General features: G+C 51.2%; 1 protein-coding gene across 1 annotated transcript; it reads left to right on the top strand.

Annotated features, from left to right (window-relative positions):
* Positions 1-14,424: 14,424 nt before the first annotated feature.
* Positions 14,425-15,445, top strand: LOC103127406 (olfactory receptor 3A3-like; the record flags this gene model as incomplete). The annotated part of the gene is made up of 1 exon (XM_016194873.2): positions 14,425-15,445. A coding segment is annotated over one exon (987 nt), but the record flags the coding sequence as incomplete, so codon positions are not given.
* Positions 15,446-22,421: the final 6,976 nt, after the last annotated feature.

Here is a 22,421-nt window from a genome sequence, read left to right as displayed (position 1 = left end):
ACACAATGGAACACTACTCAGCTATTAAAAATGGTGACTTCACCGTTTTCAGCCAATCTCAGATGGAGCTTGAAGAAATCATGTGAAGTGACATAAGTCAGAAACAGAAGGATGAATATGGGATGATCTCACTCTCAGGCAGAAGTTGAAAAACAAGATCAGCAGAGAAAACACTAAGCAGAACCTGGACTGGAGTTGGTGTGTTGCACCAAAGTAAAAGACTCTGGGGGGTGGGGGTGGGGGGGAGTACAGGTCCTGGAACAGGATGGCAGAGGACCTGGTGGGGGTTGTATTGTTATGTGGGAAACTGGGTAATGTTCTGCATGTACAAACTACTGTATGTACAAACTACTGTATTTACTATCGACTGTAAAACATTAATCCTCCAATAAAGAAATAAAAGAAAAGAAGAAGGAGGAGGAGGAGGAGGAGAAGGAGGAGAAGGGGAAGGAGAAGGAGGAGGAGAAGGAGAAGGAGAAGGAGGGGAAGGGGAAGAAGAAGGAGGAGGAGGAGGAGGAGGGGAAGGGGAAGAAGAAGGAGGAGGAGGAGGAGAAGAAGAAGGAGAAGGAGAAGGAGGGGAAGGGGAAGAAGAAGAAGAAGAAGAAGAAGAAGAAGAAGAAGGAGGAGGAGGAGGAGGAGGAGGAGGAGGAGGAGGAGGAGAAAAAGAAGAAGGAGAAGGAGAAGGAGGAGGAGGAGGAGGAGGAGAAGAAGAAGAAGGAGAAGTAGTAGTAGTAGTAGTAGTAGTAGTAGTAGTAGTAGTAGTAGTAGTAGTAGTAGTAGTAGTAGTAGTAGTAGTAGTAGTAGCTCGGCTGGAGGAGTGCAAGACTTGTGGACTGGAAGCTCCTGGTTCCGTTCCCAGAATGTCACATGCCGCAGTGGCGTACTGCTTCCCTCCCTCCCCCACCCAAACCTTCTCATAATCATTTGAGTGATAAAATAATTTTGCAGAATGGAGCAGAAGTTCACTCTGAAGATGCCAACAACATGACCACCTCACGCTGTCTGGGTTCCAGGCTGCTGCAGGGCCGCAGAGGCCCTCTCATGAGGTAGCGTGGGTTTGCTTCTCGGAGCGCCTGTACACTCGCCCATATCAGAACTCAGTCCTCCGGAATGCTGTCAGGGTGAAATGGCAGTGCAGCTGTGGTGGATACTCAGTGGATGCTTGTAGTTCTGGGGTCCTGGATTTGATCCCTGGCACCGGGTGTGCTAGAGTGGAACTGGTTTTCTGTCATTCAATAAGTGATCTTTCAAAAAAGCATAGCGAGTCCACCAAGGAAATGATCTGGATGAGTTTCAGATACTTGGCTGAGCAGGGCGCAGGAGAGCGGGTGGAGCTTGGGAAGCTCTGAAAGAAAACAGCACAGCGCACGAGAGTCAGTGCCCCACAACCGTCCCGAGACCCCTCAGAAAGGCAGGCTGTGTTGCTACAGAAACTGTCGTGCGAATTCTAAAAAGTGTGTGGAGATATAAAAAGAAGCAAGCACGGAAGTCGGGAGGTAGCGCAGCGGGTTAAGCACACGTAGTGCGAAGGGCAAGGATCTGAGGAAGGACCCCGGTTTGAGGCCCTGACTACCTACCTGCAGGGGGGTCACTTCACAAGTGGTGAAGCAGGTCTGCAGGTGTCTGTCTTTTTCGCCCCCTCTCTGTCTTCCCTCCCTCTTTCCATTTCTCTCTGTTCTATCCGGCAACAACAACATCAGTAACAACAACAATAATAACCACAACAAGGGCAACAAAAAAGGAAATATATATATATTTATTAATATATATATATATATATATACACACTCTGACACATGGACCAGTCTCTTTTGCAAGACCCTTTGTTCTCTGAGGGATCAGGGACAAAGCGAATCGCCCTTCATTACCTCCAAGCTCTGGTGCTGGTGGGGGCAGAGGGCAGAGGGCAAAGGGAGGAGCGTCTCAGGGAGTAACTGTGGAGGCATCTGGGGTCTCAGAGAAAAGACAGAGCTGACGAGAAGCATGTGGATAAGCACTTTCTTAAATCACTCAAAGGCTCTGTACAGTTGGATAAAGCATTAAACTCTCACACACGGGGTCCAAACTTTGAGTTGTGCTCTGATTCACTCTCTCCCTTCCTCTTCCTGTCTCTCATCAGGAAACAAAACAAAACCAAACAAAAACACAAACAAATAAAAAAATCACTTGCCATGGTCCGGGAGGTGGTGCAGTGGATAAGGTATTGGACTGTCAAGTATGAGGTCCTGAGTTCAATCCCCGGCAGCACAGGTACCAGAGTGATGTCTGGTTCTTCTCTCTCTCCTATCATTTCTCATGAATCAATGAATAAAATCTTTAAAAAAAATCACTTGGTAGTGCTGGGAAGACAGCTCCCTTGGGTAGTGAGCTTGCTTTGTCATGGGTGTGGCTCAGATTCGAGCCCGGCTCCCGGTGCATTGAAGGCAGCTTCAGTGTGGTTGTGCCTGTCTCTCTGTCTCTCTACCTGAAAAAGTCAGCCCAGAGTGGTGAAGCCCCAGTGATGACAGACAAATAAACACATAAATAACGCTCAGCAGTAGCATAAGAGACGACCAGAGGGAGAGGCGGTATACCACGTGGGCTTCTGGGTTGCAGATGGCCTGTGCAGGTGGCCGAAGCAGGAGTAAGGGGTACATCAAGGACTGCACATCTGAGCTCAGGGAAACCACTACTAACGTGGTTGGAAGTGTGTAGTTTAACCACGTTTAAAACAATATTTTGTTTATTTATTTGGGTGGAGACAGAGAGAAATTGAGAGGGGAGTGGGGAGATAGGGAGGGAGAGAGACAGAGACACACCTGCAGACCTGTTTCACCACTTGTGAAGCTTTCCCCTGCAGGTGGGGGCCGGGGGCTTGAACCGTGGCATGTGCACTCAACCTGGTGTGCCACCACCTGGCCCTGTTTTAGGCACATTCCAAAACCACAGAAATATGAATCACGAAGCCAAATAGAATGGAATCATAGTTTCTGTTAGGACCCAGGTAGATGGAAGAGAATGTTGCTCTAAGTCACCAACCCTTCCCCCAAACCAGATAGTGGTTGATTTGAGTTCCCGGAAGTGTGGAGGCTTCACAGCCTGGGTTGAGCTGAATGGAAGTGTGACCGGCTTCAGTGTGGGTGGGGGCTAGGGAGCTCTGTTCCTAGGGGCAGCGTGAGGAAACATAGGGTAATAGTCAGAACTGGGGGAGTTGGCGGGCTGGGCCAGGAAGCAGTGGTGTACCGGAAGTAGCAAGGAGAAGAGGCGTTGCGATGGGCAGGGCCACACTGCAGGGGCAGCTGAGAACACGGAACTGGGATGGGCGCTGAGTCTCGCTTCCCAGTGAGATCAGCACTGACTTTCAGTGGTCTGGGCGGGTGGTCCAGGGAATCCAGGTGGCTTTTGTTTCCTTCCAGAGGTGGCCTGCCTCGCCCACCCTTGAGAGCAGAGCCGTGGATGCAGCTTCTGCTTCCGAGCTGGAAGGAACCTGGTGACGTGGGAGGGCCGGGTGAGTTGGGAGCACTCTGGCTGTCCCCTGCAGGAGTGCTTTGCCAGCAGCGGGCAGCAAGGGCCCCCTTGCAGTGGCTGAGGACACCCTCTACCAAGGCCCGCTATGCTGGGATCCAAGGAAAGACACTGCGCTGAAGGGTGTTGTGGCTTAGGGGAAGGCTGGTGGCATGTTTGTGACAAAGGAACGGAATCTGCTTTGGTCTTAGGTGTGAAGAGAACCAATGTCTCGAAGACCTTCCTATTGTGCCAGCAAGAGCCCTCTACCCTTGAAGACTGGCTCACAGCCTTGAGGACATCTCTCAGGCCTCAGGGCTGAAAAATGCGAGCCTTGGATGCAGCTGTCACAGAGGTTCCTTCCGGCTGGAACTTTCCATTTAAGTTCCATTTCTGACATACATGGAGGAATTGTCACTGTGGTGAGAGTGGGACTCAGGCTGAGAAGGGCAGACCTGGGCAAGGCTGTGCCCACACAGGGCTGTAGTGTGGTCTCTTGCCCAGGTCTGCCCCTCCAGGCTGCATATAGCGACCATGCCCACTGCTCTTGGTCACATGGCTGCATGGCACCCAGGCGGTGGGCGAGGCAGAAGTGTCTGCGGCAGGTGCACAGTGACTCGGGGTCTGTACAGGGTGACCCTTCATCAGCGTGAGCTGTCTGTCGGGCCCCTGACCTGGAATCGGAGACAACACCTGTCTGAACCACGGGGCCCCACGGGACAGCCTCCTGTCAGCAAGGCTGCTCCCCAGGCTCAGAGACATCTCTGCGTGGGCCTCCCTTGCATCATCTTGCCCTGAAGCGCTTCTCTTAATTGATTCCACTGCTCCTTTCCTCTCTAAGGAGAAGCCACAAGGGAAGTGGCTCCCTGGGTGGGCAGGAGGGGTGAAGTACCCCTTCTCCTGCCGCATTCTGGAAGCTCGTCGCCTCTGTCCATGGGGCTGCTTCCGGGGCAGTGGGGTGGCCAGGACCGCCTGGGACCACTGCCAGCAGAGGTGAGTCTCTGGAAGGCCAGCCTGGCTCACCTGTGAGGAGGGTGTCAAAGCAATGGCTAGAGATTAGTATTGAATGGGACAGCGAATGCGGACACACACACATGCAAGCACAGGGCATACGTGGCTCAGGCCAGGGGTGCAGACAGAAGGCCCGTGTTCTCGCAACTCCCTGGCATTGCCCTGTGCAAATTCTACTTGTCCTTTCTTCCTGGCAGTGTTCAGCAAGTGTTCTGGCACACGTAGCTCTGTGTGGTTGTGCAACAAGGATGGTGGAGATGTGCTGTGCTCTCTCTTCCTTTCACCCCCCTCACCCTGTCCTGATACCACAGACAACAGGTCTTGGGGGAATAGTTGAGGAGACTTCACAAACTGTTCACCAGCTGAGCCGTGCTCCTGCTCAGCAGTGGTGAGACTCTGTCCAGTTATGCTAGTGCCTTCCATCAGCTGGGGGGTAGGGTGGGGAAACGGAGAGCATCCCTAGCAACCCTCAACCACTTACTACACCTGTTCAGTCAGTCCCTGGGCTCTAGCTTTCAGTCTGTCACTCTCTCTGAAGATGATCCTGCTGCAGTCACACTGCCATTTTATTGTACTCTTGACACAGAGAGAAACTGAAATGGAAGGGGGGATAGAGAGGGAGAGACACTTGCAGCACTGCTTCACCACTTGTGAAGCTTCGCTCTCTTGCAGATGGGGGCTGAGGGATTGAACGCAGGTACTTGCATGTGGTAACGTGTGCTCAACCAGGTGTACCACCACCTGGCCCCCAACACACTTCCATTTTTTAAGAGGATTTTTACTGAAAAGACCATGAATGTCAGCCAGTCCACTGAAGGTCTGCGGACGCCGAGTGACACATTGTTGGCAGAGCACCCGAGAGCACTGACACCCTTAAGCCTTCCTTTCCAGGGCAGGCTAGAATTCCTGCAAACACTGCCACAGGACAAGCCTGGACAGAGACTCTGGCAGCAGCTGGCACGTAAGGAGAACATAAATCTGAAGATCAGGGCAGAGGGAGATAGCATAATGGTTATGTAAACAGACCCTCGTGCCTGAGGCCTTGAAGTTCCAGGTTCAAGCCCCCACAACACCATAAGCCAGAACTGAACAGTGCTCTGATAAAAAACAAACAAATGAAGACTGAATTGTCTAGGGCCTTGAACTTTCATTGTTTACGTACAAAGTGAGGACCTTTGGAATGAGGACTATGGTGGTTAGAACTGCAGCCCCCCCACCCCCCAGACAAGGACCCAGTCCTTTTTAAAGAAAAATTAATTAATTAATTAATTGCATAGAGACAGTTGAAAATGAAAAAGGAAGGGGGAGATAGAAAGGGAGAGAGAAAGCCCTGCTTCACCATTCACAAAGCTTTCCCCCTGCAGGTGGGGACTGGGGCCTCTAACCTGGGCCTTTGTGTGTTGTAACATATGTGCTTAACCAAGTGAACCACCACCCAGCCCCCCAGTCCTTCTTCATTTTATTTTATTTTATTTTAAAATAATTTTTTTTCCTCCAGGGTTATTGCTGGGCTCGGTGCCTGCACCATGAATCCACCGCTCCTGGAGGCCATTTTCCCCCCTTTTTGTTGCCCTAGTTGTTGCAGCCTCATTGCGGTTATTATTGCCGTTGTTGACGTTGCTTTGTTGTTGGATAGGACAGAGAGAAATGGAGAGAGGAGGGGAATACAGAGAGAGAGGGGGAGAGAAAGACAGACACCTGCAGACCTGCTTCACCGCCCGTGAAGTGACTCCCCTGCAGGTAGGGAGCTGGGGGCTCGAACCGGGATCCTTACACCGGTCCCTGCGCTTTGTGCCACGTGCGCTTAACCCACTGCGCCACCGCCCGACCCCCGATAATTTGTTTTTTTTTTTTTTTTTAATTTATTCTTGAGAAAGATAGGAGAGAAAGAACCAGACATCACTCTGATACATGTGCTGCCAGGGATTGAACTCAGGACCTCATGCTTGATAGTTCAATGGTTTATCTGCTATGCCACCTCCCGGACCACCTTCACTCCTTTTTTGTTGTTGTTTTAAGCAGGGCACTGCTCTGGTTTATGGCAGTGCTGGAGATAGAACTTGGGATGTTGGAGCCTCAGGCAGGAAGGTCTGTTGTATAAGCTGCTATGGTCTCTCCCTGGCACCCCAGTAGTTAATTTTTAAAATTTTTATTTATAAAATGGAAATATTGACAAGACCATAGGATAAGAGGGATACAATTCCACACAGTTCCCACCATTAGAACTCCACATCTAATCCCTTTACTTGATAGTTTTCCTATTCTTTATCCCTCTGGGAGTATGGACCTAGCTAGGATCGTTATGGGGTGCAGAAAGTAGGAGGTCTGGCTTCTGTAGTTGCTTCCCCACTGAACATGGGCGTTGACAGGTGGATCCATACTCTCTGCCTGTCTCTCTCTTTCCCTGGTGGGGTAGGGATCTGGGGAGGTGGGGTTCCAGGACATATTGGTGGGGTTATCTACCCAGTGAAGTCAGGATGGCATCATGATAGCATCTGGAACATGGTGGCTGAAAAAAAGTCAAGATACAAAGCAGAATAAATTGTTGACTAAGCCAGTACTTATTAATGAGAAGTTACTTCAAACTGGAATCTTGAGGCTGTAGCGGAGTGGTGAATTAGACGGCCTTAAAGCCAATGGCTAGCGTCCTTGTAAGGAGAGGGGCACACAGAGACCCAGAGACACTCAGAAAGAGGACCTTCTGTAATAAGGCAAAGCAGGTTGCGGACAGCTGAGGACTGCTGGTTGGCGCTGCTGGAAGTGGAAGAGGCAGGAAGGTTCTCCTGGAAGCTCTTCTAGCCTCAGAGCTCTAAGAGAGTGGATGTGCTTCTATATGAATGTGGTAATTACTGGGGCACCCACCAGAAACTCACACAGTCAAATGCCTTAGAGGCAAAAACATTCTGCTAAAATGAAGCTTTTGATTACTTTCCTGCTTTCTTGAGGTTTGCCTTGCTCTTCTTTTCTAAGCTCCTAGAAGAGCTCTTAGCTCCCTGCTGTTGCCCCTTTCTCTTTCTCTCTCCCTGTAAAGATCTTTTATTAATTCTGATTTTACTTTTTAAAAGTTTTAAAATTTATTTTAAAAAGGAAACATTAACAAAACCATAGGATAAGAGAGGTACAACTCCACACAATCTCCACCACCAGAACTCCGGATCCCATCCCTTCCCCTGATAGCTTTCCCACTCTCTATCCCTCTGGGAGCATGGACCCAGGGTCATTGTGGGATGCAGAAGGTGGGAGGTCTGGCTTCTGGAATTGCTTCCCCGCTGAACATGGGCGTTGACTGGTCGATCCATACTCCCAGCCTGCCTCTCTCTTTCCCTAGTGGGGCAGGGTTCTAGGGAGGTGGAGCTCCAGGACACACTGGTGGGGTTGTCTGTCCAGGGAAGTCTGGTCGGCATCCTCCTAGCATCTGGAACCTGGTGGCTGAAAAGAGAGTTAACATACAAAGCCAAACAAATTGTTGAGCAATCATGGACCCAAAGGACGGAATAGTGCAGATAAAGTGTTGGAGGGTACTCACTGCAGACTATTGTGTACTTTTGCTTTCAGGTATATATTTTGCCCTAGTTTATGGATACATGTGAACATATGCTCTATCTCAGGGGACCTGGTCTATATCTAGGTTTGGGGACTTTGTTAGGAAGTGAACCACCTGAAATGGAATTAGAGAATACTATGAAAGGAAAGGTCTCACTTGAGTAATGAAGCTGAGGGGTTGTCATTCCACACCTGAAGTCTCTGGACACAGTCTGAAGTGAAGCATGCTGGGGTGGCACTCGTTGTGTTGATTAGGTTGTGATCGGTGGATGCAATATTATTTCGTAAGAATTGAGAGAAGCATGCAGGAAAGTGAGCCCCGCCCTAGAGGTTCCAGGACTGGGGGAAATATAGGCTTTATAGTGGAAATGTGAGGTTCCTGCTGTCTTAGGGTTCAAGAGGACAATAGATAGTTATTGTTATAATCACATTATTTGGTAATTGGGTTAACTTTGAGAAATCCCTTCGTTAGGATTTGCTGTATCATACCCAACATCACTATAATTTATGTCCTTTGACATAAATTATTTGTATATAGCTGTGCCACCGGTTGCTTCTGATCTACCTGGTCTAGGCTTTTGAGAGAGTCAACATATCAAAGACTCAGCCTATGTATTAAAAAGACTCAGTCTGTGCTTTAAAATGTTTGAGGCTTACAATCAATTTTCCCCCTCTCACATTAATTAAATAGTGATTTATACAAATACAAATCAATAGGAGTGTACATAAACACCATTCCCACCACCAAAAGACTGTGTTCCATCCCACTCACCCCCTGCCGCCCCGGGAAGCTGAATATCCACCCTCACCCCAGGGTTTTTACTTTGGTGTCCTGCACAGTCCTTTTCTTTATAATATGCACACTAACTTTCTAAATCGTCTCTGAGTTTTCCTACATGCATCCCTACATGCAAGGTGTAGTAATGCTTTTTCAATTTTCATTCATTTTGGAAGGTTTTAAAAAAATATTATTTATTTAGTTTTAGATATAGACAGAGAAATCGAGGGGGAGTGGGGGGGGGAGAGAGAGAGATAGATAGATAGATAGAGAGAGAGAGAGAGAGAGAGATGGAGACCTGCAGTCCTGTTTCTCCAATTGTGATGCTTCCCCGCTGCAGGTGGGGACATGGGACTTGGACCCAGGTCCTTGCACATAGGAACCAGGTGGTCCACAACCTGACATCTGGAATATTTGCTAACATATCTCTTTATGACTTCTTTGACTTATTTGTTAGTTCAAAGAGTGCTGTTTAATTTCGAACAATTTAGAAATTTCCTTTAGAACTAACAAAACAGCAGAGTGATTAAGCAAACAGACTCCGGTGTATTAGGCTGTGATGACCCAGGTTCAGTCCCCAGCCTCACCACAGGCCAGAGCTGTTTAAAAGAGTGGTGTTGTGCTCGCTTCGGCAGCACATATACTAAAAAAAACAACAAAAAAAAAAAACAACAAAAAAAAACAGTGAGGTGTTTCTGGGGTTTTGGCAGGTGACCTTGCTTAGTATGGCATCTTCACGAACTTCTACTATACTCTGCAGAGACAGGCTCTCTTTCCACTTGTTTGAACCTTCTTCCCCTTTAGACCAAGCTTTGTAGTTTAGTTTCCATTTCCTTCTTTCAACTTGTTCCCAGGTTTTTAGTTCATATTTGAATCTATTGTGAATATGGTAGTTTTATTTTCAGATACTATGCCATTAGTGTATAAAATGTAAATGCTTTTTGTATGCTGATTATGTAGCTTTATTGCATTTGTGGATTAGTTACAGCAGTATTTTTTATATTTATTTATTTATTTATTCCCTTTTGTTGCCCATGTTGTTTTTATTGTTGTAGTTATTGTTGTTGTTACTGATGTTGTTTGTTGTTGGATAGGACAGAGAGAAATGGAGAGAGGAGGGGAAGACAGAGAGGGGGAGAGAAAGACATCTGCAGACCTGCTTCACCACTTGTGAAGTGACTCCCCTGCAGGTGGGGGCCCGGGGGCTCGAACCGGGATCCTTATGCCTGTTCGCCATGTGCACTTAACCTGCTGCACTACCACCTGACTCCCAGCAGTATTTATTTTTTAAAATTTCTTTATTGGGGGATTAATGCTTTACATTTGACAGTAAATACAATAGTTTGTACATGCATAGCATTTCTCAGTTTTCCACATAACAATACAACCCCCACTAGGTCCTCTGTCATCCTTTTCCAGGACCTCTACTCTCCCCCCACCCACCCCAGAGCCTTTTACTTTGGAGCAATACACCAACTCCAGTCCAGGTTCTACTTGTGTTTTCTCTTCTGATTTTGTTTTTCAACTTCTGCCTGAGAGTGAGATCATCCCATAGTCATCCTTCTGTTTCTGACTTATTTCACTTCACATAATTTCTTCAAGCTCCATCCAAGATGAGCCGAAAATGGTGAAATCACCATTTTTAATAACTGAGTAGTATTCCATTGTGTATATAGACCACAACTTGCTCAACCACTATCTGTTGTTGGACACCTGGGTTGCTTCCAGGCTTTGGCTATTATAAATTGTGCTGTTATGAACATAGGTGAACACAAATATTTTTGGATTGTTGTATTGGGTTCCTTAGGATCTATCCCCAGGAGAGGAATTGCAGGGCCATAGGGCAGGTCCATTTCTAGCCTTCTGAGAGTTCTCCAGACTGTTCTCCACAGAGGCTGGACCAATTGACATTCCCACCATCAGTATAGGAGGGTTCCTTTGACCCCACACCCTCTCCAGCATTTGCTGCTGTTCCCTTTTCTGATGTATGACATTCTCACAGGAGTAAAGTTGTATCTCATTTTTGTAGTTTATTTGCATTTCTCTGACAATCAAAGACTTGGACCATTTTTTCATGTGTTTCTTGGCCTTTTGCATCTCTTCTGTGGTGAATATTCTGTCCATGTCCTCTCCCCATTTTTGGATGGGGTTATTTGTTTTCTTGTTGCTGAGTTTGGTAAGCTCTTTGTATATTTTGGTTATTAAACACTTGACTGATATTTGGCATGTAACGATCTTCTCCCATTCCTCTTTTTTTTCTTTCTTCTTTTTTTCCTCCAGGGTTATTGCTGGGCCCGGTGCCTGCACCATGAATCCACGGCTCCTGGAGGCCATTCCCCCCCCCCCCTTTGTTGCCCTTGCTGTTGTAACCTCGTTGTGGTTATTATCATTACCATCGTTGATGCCATTCATTGTTAGACAGGACAGAGAGAAATGGAGAGATGAGGGGAAGACAGAGAGGGGGAGAGAAAGATAGGCACCTGCAGACCTGCTTCACCACTCATGAAGCAACCCCCCCCCCCACAGGTGGGGAGCCGGGGGCTCGAACTGGGATCCTTACGCTGGTCCTTGTGCTTTGCGCCACCGCCTGACCCCCATCTTCTCCCATTCTGTGAGGGGTCTCTTCTTTTGGATATTGGTTTCTTTTGCTGTGCAGAAACTTTTATTTTTTTATTTTTATTTTAATTTATTTCTTTATTGGGGAATTAATGTTTTACATTCAACAGTAAATACAATAGTTTGTACATGCATAACATTCCCCAGTTTCCCATTTAACAATACAACCCCCACTATGTCATTTATAATCCTTCATGGACCTGTATTCTCCCCACCCACCCACCCCAGAGTCTTTTACTTGGGTGCAATATGCCAATTCCATTTCAGGTTCTACTTGTGTTTTCTTTTCTGATCTTGTTTTTCAACTTCTGCCTGAGAGTGAGGTCATCCCATATTCATCCTCCTGTTTCTGACTTATTTCACTTAACATGATTTTTTCAAGGTCCATCCAAGATCGACTGAAAATGATGAAGTCACCATTTTTTACAGCTGAGTAGTATTCCATTGTGTATATATACCACAACTTGCTCAGCCACTCATCTGTTGTTGGACACCTGGGTTGCTTCCAGGTTTGGGCTATTACAAATTGTGCTGCCAAGAACATATGTGTCCACAGATCTTTTGGGATGGATGTGTTGGGTTCCTTAGGATCTATCCCCAGGAGAGGAATTGCAGGGTCATAGGGTAGGTCCATTTCTAGCCTTCTGAGAGTTCTCCAGACTGTTCTCCACAGAGGTTGGACCCATTGACATTCCCACCAGCAGTGTAGGAGGGTTCCTTTGACCCCACACCCTCTCCATCATTTGCTGCTGTTACCTTTTCTGATGTATGACATTCTCACAGGAGTGAAGCAGTATCTCATTGTTGTCTTTATTTGCATTTATCTGACAATGAGAGACTTGGAGCATTTTTTCATGTGTTTCTCAACCTTTTGGATCTCTTCTGTGGTGAATATTCTGTCCAAGTCCTCCCCCCATTTTTGGATGGGGTTATTTGTTGTCTTGTTGTTGAGTCTGGCAAGCTCTTTATATATGTTGGTTATTAAACTCTTGTCTGATGTATGGCATGTAAAGATCTTCTCCCATTCTGTGAGGGGTCTCTTGGTTTGGGTAGTGGTTTCTTTTGCTGTGAAGAAGCTTTTTAATTTGATGTAGTCCCATAGGTTTATACTTGCCTTAGTCTTCCTTGTAATTGGGTTCGTTTCATTGAAAATGTCTTTAAAATTTATGCGGAAAAAAGTTCTGCCAATATTTTCCTCAAAGTATCTGATAGTTTCTGGTCTAACATCCAAGTCCTTGATCCACTTGGAATTTACTTTTGTATTCGGTGGAATACAGTGATTCAGTTTCATTCTTCTGCATGTTTCAACCCATTGTTTCCAACACCATTTGTTGAAGAGACTCTGCTTTCCCCATGTAATAGTCTGAGCCCCTTTGTCAAAGATTAGATATCCATAGGTGTGGGGCCTTATTTCTGGGCTCTCAATACAATTTGAGATCTGAGAGTCTGATGACTTCAGTTCTGTTCTTTCTTCTCAAGATTGTTTTGGCAATTCTAGGTCTTTTCTGGTTCCAGATAAACATTTATAGCATTTGCTCTATTCTTCTAAAAATGTGGTTGGGATCTTGATGGGGATAGCATTAAATTTATATATGGCTCTGAGTAGTATATGGATTTTAATTTTTTATTTTCCCTCTTGTTGCCCTTGTTTTTTATTGCTGTTGTTGTTATTATTGTTGTTGTTGATGATTTCATCGTTGTTAGGACAGAGAGAAATGGAGAGAGGAGGGAAGACAGAGAAGGGGAGAGAAAGATAGACACCTGCAGACCTGCTTCACCGCCTGTGAAACGACTCCCCTGCAGGTGAAGAGCCGGGGGCTTGAACCAGGATCCTTACGCTGGTCTTTGAGCTTTGCGCCACGTGCGCTTAACCTGCTGCACTACCGCCTGACTCCCAGGTGGATCTTATTTTTATTATCACCACTCATTGTGAAGGGAGGGGGATAGACAGGGCGACACCAGCAGACCTGCTTCACTGCTCATGAATCATCTCTCCTGCAGGTGGGGAGCAGGGGCTTGAACCAGGGTCCTTGTACATGATAATGTGTGCGCTCAACTGCCCAGCCCCCTGGTCTTTCAGTCTTTTAACATGATATCATTCTGCATTTATATATATTTTCTTTAATATCTCTCATCAATCATCTGTAGTTTTCATTCTAAAGATTTTTCACAGTTTGTAAAATTCACTGCATATTTTGGCGTAGTACCATGAATGGAAATGATGATCACAACCATATCATCTCTGAACAAGGATCACTCTGCCCCCTTCCCCCGGCTTCTGTGTGGTCTGTGTGCTTCCTTCCTGGCTGTTGCACTGCGAGGCCTAGCAGGATAGCATGGACTGCATGGTGAATCTCCGTGCCCCGTCCGCGAATTCAGAGGGGCATCCCCCTCACCGTTCAGTGCCATGCTCGCTTTAGCACTAGATCCCCTTACTGGATGAGGAAAGTTTTCTTCGAGTCCTAGTTCTCTCTCTGTGGGTTTTTTAATCAGGATGACTGTTAAATATTATCAAATGATTTTCTGAACTCCCTGAAATGTTCATGTTTTCTTTCCTCTTATTTCCATGACAAGTGACACGGGCTGCTTTTTTACAACATAAAACTGGGGGGGCCAAAAGATGGTGTACCTGGTTAAGTGCATGTATCACCATTCTCAAAGACTCCAGTTCAAGTCCCTGCTGCCCACATGCAGGGGCGGGAGGCAGGGGCACTTCGTGAGCAGTGAAGTAGGTGTCTCTCTGTCTCTCTACCCTCTCCTCTCAATTTCTCTCTGTGCTATTCAATAAAATAGAAAGTGGGAAAAAGGAAAAAAAATGGCCATTGGGAGCAATGGCTTTGCAGTGCTGGCACTAAGCCCCAGTGGTAACCCTGGTGGTGAGAGGATAGATAGATAGATAGATAGATAGATAGATAGATAGATAGATAGACAGATAGATAGACAGACAGACAGACAGATAAGAAACTGATCTATTGTTCTGGGAATGAATCCTACTTGGAGATGACGTCTCACCCTCTGTGCGCACACAGGTTTCTGTGCTTGCTTCCGTGCAGCCAGGGAATGGGACAGTAGTGTCGCAGTTTCTTCTGGAAGGGCTGGCTGACACAGAGGAGCTGAGGCTTGTGCTCTTCGCCATCTTTCTGGGTGTCTACATAGTGGCTGTAGTAGGGAACCTGGGCATCACCAGCCTCATCGTACTAGACTCTCGGCTCCACACGCCCATGTACTTCTTCTTGGCCAACCTGTCGCTGCTCGACACGGCCTACATTTCCAACACGGTGCCCCAGGTGTTGGCACACCTGCTGGCACCCATTCGGACCATTCCGTACTGGGCCTGCCTCACCCAGATATTCTTTCTGCATTTCCTGGCGCCCTGGGAGTGCTTCCTGCTCACTGCCATGGCCTACGACCGCTACGCTGCCATCTGCCAGCCGCTGCACTACCTCGTCATCATGGGCCTCCGGACACGCGTGGGGCTGGCATCCCTGTCCTGCCTGCTCGCCCTGGTCAATGCCCTCACACACACCATTCTGGCAGCTCTGCTCAAGTTCTGTGGGCCCCACCTCATTACCCACTTCTTCTGTGATCTCCCCCCACTGCTCAAGCTCTCCTGCTCCAGCACACGCGCCAATGAGCTCGCCCTGTTCTTCTTCAGCTTCCTGGTGGCGCTGGCGCCCTGCACCCTGGTGTTCATCTCTTACGTGCACGTTGTGGCCGCCGTGCTCCGGATCCGCTCGGCAGAGGGCCGGAGGAGAGCCTTCTCCACCTGTGGTGCCCACCTCACCATGGTCTGCATCTTCTACCTCACCTCGGTCCTCTGCTACATCCTGCCCAGCTCCGCCTACTCTGGCTTGCGAGACCGCGTGCTCTCGGTGCTCTACGTGGTGCTCACGCCCATGCTCAACCCCATCATCTACAGCATGCGGAACAAGGAGGTGAAGCGGGCGTTGGGGAAGGCTCTGGGGAAGGGGGGCACCTAGTGGGGCGGCCACTTCTCACTGGAGTCTACCCCTGAAGCAAATATGTTCTATGTCGTTTCTGTCAAAATGTAGGTAATAAAATAGGAAAAGAAAACCATCATGCTCAGCACAAGTCTTCCTAGCAGAGCGTTGTGTTTTATTTTCTTTACCAGAGCCCTGCTCAGCTCTGGCTTATGGTGGTGCGGGGGATTGAACCTGGGACTTTGGAGTCTCAGGCATGAGAGTCTGTTTGCAGAACCATTATGCTGCCTACTCCTGTCCATCAGTAGTTTTTTTCTAATTAAAATTTTATTTTTATTAATTCATTTATTTAATTTTATAGGACAGAGAAATTGAGAAGTGAGAGGGATAGAGAGGAAGCAAGAAAGACACCTGTAGTACTGCTTCACTGTCCATGAAGCTTCCCCCTGCAAGTGGGGACCAGGGGCTTGAACCCGAGTCCTTGGTAATGTGTGTGTTCAACCAGGTAGCCACTGCCCAGCCCCTCCCAGTTAATTCCTAATGTGCTTCTCAGTTGCTATCTGCCACATGAGTTTGTGTCTCTCTGTCGTCAAGCATCTCCGCCTCCTTCAGGCACAGCCCCTGGGCATGGCTCACATGGCATAGGAAGGGCTGTCAAGACTTCTAGACTTCACATGGGTGGGGCGAGGGCTTCTGTGTATTGTTTGACATGACTGGGGTTTCACTGCTCTGGGCTAAAAGAGAGACAGAGACAGAGGAAGAGAAGGAGAGACACACAACAGTGATGCTTCTTCCCTCACTGTGGGGGGGTTAGACTTGAACCTGGGCCGCATATATGGCAGAGCAGGTGCCTTCTCAGGTGAGCTACTGCTATCCCGCCGGATGAGGGACCCTGTCAAGGCAGGAAAGCAAGGCCATGAATGGGCTAGTAAGGGGGCGGGGGTGGGGGTGAGGCCTTTTCCTTTTGGCCTGATGTGCTGAGAGGAAGCTTGGGCTGGAGCTCAGGCCTGCAGGCCCCTGACATGCAGTTCCCGCCAGGCCGCTAGGAGGAGCCGGGAGATGGAGATCGTGTATTAGAGCGTTGAACCGTGTGCTCCTGAAATGCGGGGCTGCAGATTTCCTTCCCTGACGATCTTGCCAGTGGTGAGCTGCTCTTCTGGTGGTGGCCATGTCCCCACAGGGTTACACGGTGGGAAAACCTGCATTCACAGGAACAGAGCCTCCCTCCCTTCTTCTCTCCTTTCTTCCTTCCTTCCTTTGCCAGGCCCTTGCTGCTTTTTCATTCAGACACACGCGCGCGTACACGCACACACGGAGGGAATGAGGAAGAGACACTGCAGTAGTGGAGCTTTCTCCAGTGCTGCAGCACTGTCCATGTGGTACCAAGGTTTGAACCTGGACTCCACTAATGGTAGGTTCACCTTTCCTGGTGAGTTCTCTCTCTGACCCTACATCTGTCCCCTACTCGAGATCCACAACTGAATTCCTCTCTTAGTGCCAGCTCGCACTGCTTTTCTTCTGCCTCCTGATACTACATGATTCCCCACATCTGTCCCCAGCAGGCATAGTGACCATCTTAATATTAATTATGACACGATTGTCATATTGTCATAATTAATATTCTAGAAGGTTATTTCCTGTCAGCATATGCAACAGTATCTCTGACATGTTCCCAAGGTGGCTCCTATGGGAGCCAGGTGGGTTGAGCCCATACGTGACCATGTAAGAGGACCCAGGTTCCAGGTCCCGCTCCCTGACGGCAGGGAGGACGCTTCATGAGCAGTGAAGCAGGTCTGCAGGTGTTTCTCTCTATCTATCTATCTATCTATCTATCTCCCCCTCTCTTCTCAACTTCTCTGTCTTATCCAATAAAAATAGAAAGAGGAAATAGTGGAAGAGCAGCCTCACACTCAGTGGTCACACGTCCTGGCGTCTACATGGCCAGCAGGGCCCCCAGCCCAGCTGTCTGCATAGCCACCCTAGTGGCCTGACTGCCAACTCCCTGACCTCCTCCCGTCCTGGGGAGGGATGGGGGATCCGGCCCCACCCTCCCTGGAACCCCAAGCCTTCACCATCCCACTATTTCCAGTCTCTCCTTTCCCACCCTGAGTGTGGAGCCAGACTGACTGCCAGGCCAGCGTAGCCTGGGGTCCCCACCTGGGCCAGGAAGAGCGCCACAGCCACTCTGCAGGACCTCAGGATGTCCCCTGAGATCCATGCTTCCAGTCTATGGCCCGCACTCTCCAGACGGCCAAGTGCAGGCTGGAAAGGCCCGCACTGCAACTTGGGCTGTGCCGAGCAATAGCATCACATGGAGCAAGGGCCGAGACGTCATCACGCCTAAGGTGGGAGGCCGTCTTAGGGTGTGGAGGTGGGGGCACATGTGAGAGCCGGGGCCAGCTCCGCGGGCGCCAGTGTCTGGAGTCTGCCCAGCTTTCTTCCCTCAGCTCGGAGGGGGTTGGGGGGCTTCCTTCAGCCATGGGGAATAGCTGCCCGCCCCACCTTGCCCCAGACTGGCTGTGCTCTCTGGACAGCAGGGCTCTGCTGGCTGACAGGCAGCAGAGCAAGTTTTCAGTAGTTGTGGAGAACCTCTTATAATGAGTCCCAGAGAAGCTGAGCTGTAAGTAACTGCCACAGTCACAGGAGGGCCCCTCTGCGAGTTCTGCTAATTGGCACCTTCCCACAGAGGGCAATTACTGGCTGGGCTATGTGGAGGTTCTGAAGTAGGGCGCCTGGGGGCGGGGGAGCGCACCTTGGCCTTGTGCACCATTTGCCTCTGTGACTTTGAGTTGCCTCCAAAGAGCACCCCCATCCCTCCCGGCCCCCTCCCCACGCAGCAGAGCACTTATGCTGTCTGGGCACCCCAGAGCCACCTCCCGTGACCTTTCATCAGCAGTGCACAGGGAGAGCCCACCTTCCTGTCCTTTGCGGGGCCTACTGCACACCCCGCCACCCCCCCCCACACACACACTGCCTGCTGGCTCTGCCCTGCACCAGGTCGAAGAGGCCTCAACTGCAAGGGGCCAGAGGCTGTCAGCACACTGACAGGACAGAGTGCGACCGGGCCTGGGAGAGGCGCCAGCTGCTGGTGCTCCCCAACTCGACGGCCCCCAAAGGTCTCACTGTTCTTCCCTCAAGTCTTGGGATTCATGAAGCCCTGGTCCTGGGAGACCTCAGCGCACTATGCGTCCTCGATGTGCTTCGGGTCACTCGCCCACAGCCTGTCTGTTAAGGGCAGTGCAGTCACACGGGGGTGCACTTCTCAGCCTGTATCTTTGTGGCCGATGGGGCCTCGCTGTCCTCCAAGCCTCCCACTCTCCCCTGCCCTCCCACTGCCAATCCCCAAACAGGCACATCCTGCCTACCCTGCCCTATGCCCCATGGCATCCTCCAGACCTGGGCCCTTCCCTCGAGGCCCCCTTGGAGTGGGGGATCCCTCTCCTGTGATGGAAGTGGGTGCCGCAATCCTGGGGGCCAGGGAGACCCAACCTGACCCTGGGGTGGGGAAGGGCCTGGCCTGGTCCCTCGTGAGTCTCCACAGGCATCCCCGTGGCCCCTAGACAGGAACCAGGATGTGGGGGTGGGGCAGGTGGGCCACCCTGGCAGGGCCCCTGCCTTTGGTCTCTGCACGTTCTGCTCGCCCCATCCCAAAGCCCCTGCTTGGGCCGACCCCAGCCTGGAACGGGAAGGCCTCCTGCTTGGAGGGCCCCTCAGGCCCTTGAGGTGCTGCCTGGTGGCAGCTGTACATGATTTGGGGGGCGGCCGCCCCCACCCCCAAGCTGGCTCCCTGCACAAGTACAAGTATTTTCTGCAGACACCAGGGGCGGGCTCCCCAGGCCGGGCTCAGATCTGCCCCCAGCCCCCATCCCCCAGCCCCCAGCCCCCAGCCCTGGAGGAGACCCAGAAAGAGGCTTGGGTGTGGCTGCAGGCGGGGGTGTGCCCGGCCCAACCACTTCCCCTGCGGTCTCCCCACCAGAGCCAGCTCCCATCCGCCCTAGGCCCCAGGTCCCCAGCACTTAGCTGGTCTCAGGCTGGACTCAGGGTGCCCACCTGGGGTGTGTGTGGGGAGTTAGTGGGTGCCTAGGAAGGACCCAGGCTCCCTGCCTAAGGTGTGTGGTCCTGAACCGTGGAATCCCACCACTGGTGCCTTTGGGCTGCCCTACACTCATACACACACACTTACACTCATTCACACACACTCATACACATGTACACACATTCACAGTCACACACTCACAGTCAGTCACACACACACACACACACACACACACACACACACACACACACACATACACATTCGCACATGCGTGCGTGCTCAGGGCCAAGCCTGCCTCTTGCCCCGACCCCCAGCCTGGCTCTCAGGAAGTGGGGTGGGTGGGGCTCACACCCTCCACCCATAGTCCTTGCCCAATGCCCCCACTTCCCCTGCCCCACGCCCCCAGCCCTCCAAGCCGGCAGTGCTATTTCCCAACCGCCCCACCATGGCCTGGCCTTCCTCTCGTCTGCCCAGCCCCCCCTCCCCTCCACTCCCCTCACTGGGGGCCGAGGCCTGGGTGCCCGCCCTCTCCAGAGGCCTCTGCCTAAGGGGGAGGCGAGCCCCACCTCTGGGCCCCCCAGCAGGGTCTCTTCATGGCGCTGCGTTGTCACCACCTGTCTACAGGTCCCCCCCTCCAGACGTCCCCATCTGTCTGCTCCCTTCCTGCCCCCACAGGGACCCTGGGCAGAGAGGGCTCACCTATTGTGGCCTTTCCCTCCTCTGGGACCCCTGTATCCCCTCTGCCTGGGAATCACTGCACCCTAAGACTGGGAGTGTGCGCATGTGTGTGGACATGTGTGCCCACAAATGAAGGGCCCTTCGCTTTCGCCCTTACTGACTGTAAGCCGAGGTGGCCTGGATGCCATGACTGAAGTCCTGCCACTGAGTTCACCAAGGTGCTGGCTTCAGGGCATTGTCCCTGGGTGAGGCTGGAGAGTCAGGTGGCCATTGAACTTTCAGTCAAGTCAGAGGGTGCTGGCACAGTTTTATTGACAAGTCACACAGTCCCCAAAGGCTTGGACAGCCAAGTGCCCTCAACCAGCTGCTCGGCACCTCGTTGGGGGGTGGAAGGAGCAGGGCAGGATTGGGGTGCCACCAGTGGGGACTACACTGCACTAAGCAGGTCCTCTAAAGGAGTGCCAGACCAGGCTCAGACCTCCAAGCTGAGCTCTTCCTCATGGCGATGTGTCCTTGTCCCTGGTGAGGGTCACCTGGATCCCAGTGGGATGGTGTTGGCCTGTGCATTGGCCGTCGGGGCCTGAGCAGCTTTGAGACCCGGGCAGAGTCTGTGGCGCATCTCCCCACCCCCTCACCCTGCTCCTCACTCCTCCCTGCTCCTCAGTGGCTTCTCCCAGTGTCTACAGTGAGCCAAGCAATGCACATGTGCAGCCCTGGCAGGCAGGCTGCCCCACCGGCAACGCCCCCTTGTGGTGGTGACTCTTGTTGCAGGTGAGCTGGCAAGAAGGGAGAGGCAGGCCTCCGTCCAGAGGACCAGCTGGCCACCACAGCAGATCTATAGGGCAGCAGCCAATGGACATAGCGGGCCGGCTGTGTTACAGTGCCTCCAAGGGCCCCCCTTCCCTGAACAGCTAGCGGTGACTTCCCCCTCCTTCCTTCCTTCTTTCCTTTCTTCCTACCTTCCTTCCTGAGGATGAATCACTCTGGACCCTGGCATTGAAATGAGTTGTCTTTAGAACAGTGAAGCGTGTTGCCTCGGAGACTGCTCTGTGCCTGCCACCTGCAAGGTGCTCCCTTGTGCATGCACCCACCCATGTGAGGACACTTCTCCTCTCAGCTCTGTGGTGGGGAAATGCACTCGGGCGCGCACACGCATACGCACACACACACACACACACACACACGTGAGGTTCAGTGGAGAGGTGGGGTGAGTGGTGAGCCACATGCACCCTGCGTTTCCTCACGTCGTCCCAGCCTAGCAGGACTCAGAAGGTCTCGCTCTCTGCCCACTGCATATTCCTGTGGAGAAGCCGACTGCTCAGGGGCAGGAACCCCCATGGCTGGTAATTGGAAGAGGTGTTAGACGACAGCCTGGAGGCCATTTTCTGGGGCAAAAGATTAGCTGTCTGGGATGTCCCTACAGCCTCATTGTTTGGTCCAGGTTGTCACAGGCCCTCCTTCCTCATAGAGTCTCTGAATCTTAGTGACAGTTGACATTGTCTAGCAAGGGACAGCAACCCCCCCCAACACACACACACACACACACACACACACTGCCTCACCCCAGAGCATGGGAAGGGGATGGCGAGGCTCCAGGGAGGGGGCAGTAGGGCACGGTGAGTTCTGTGAGCCCCACCACTCTTTACTTGCCCTTGGGCCTGTGTGAGTGGTCTTGGCCCCTCAGGAGCCTCCTGAGGGCACCCTTGACTTCCTTGTTCCGGAGACTGTAGATCATGGGGTAGAGCATAGGGGTCACGTTGGTGTAGATGAGGGACACGATCTTGTCCTGCTCAGGGGTGTAGCAGGACTTGGGGCGGATGTAGATGAAGATGGCGCAGCCGTAGTGCAGCAGCGACACGAGCAGGTGGCCGGCACAGGTGGAGAAGGCCTTGCTGCGGCCCTCGGCCGAGTGGATGCGCAGCACGGCGGCCACGATGTGAGCGTAGGAGAGCAGAATAAGCAGGAAGGGCAGGAGCAGGATGAGCAGGCACACGAGGAAGACGGCCACCTCGTTGGCACGCGTGTCAGAGCAGGCCAGGAAGAGCACGGCAGGGATGTCGCAGAAGAAATGGTTGATCTCGCGCGAGCCGCAGAAGGGCAACAGGAAGATGAGCGTCGTGAGTGTGAGCGAGAGTGTGAAGCCGCTGACGCATGCCAGCGCCAGCAGCTGCAGGCACAGCGCCCTGGTGACTATGAGCGGGTAGCGCAGGGGCTGGCAGATGGCCACGAAGCGGTCGTAGGCCATGACGGCCAGCAGGAAGCACTCGGCGCCACCCAGTGCGATGAACAGGTGCATCTGCAGGGCACAGCCCAGGAGGGGTATGTGCTGGGGCGG

The sequence above is a fragment of the Erinaceus europaeus genome, chromosome X (assembly GCF_950295315.1).
Source record: "Erinaceus europaeus chromosome X, mEriEur2.1, whole genome shotgun sequence".
Lineage (NCBI taxonomy): Eukaryota > Metazoa > Chordata > Mammalia > Eulipotyphla > Erinaceidae > Erinaceus > Erinaceus europaeus.
The sequence above is the reverse complement of the archived record's forward strand: the minus strand, read 5'-3'. Positions and strand labels throughout refer to the sequence as shown.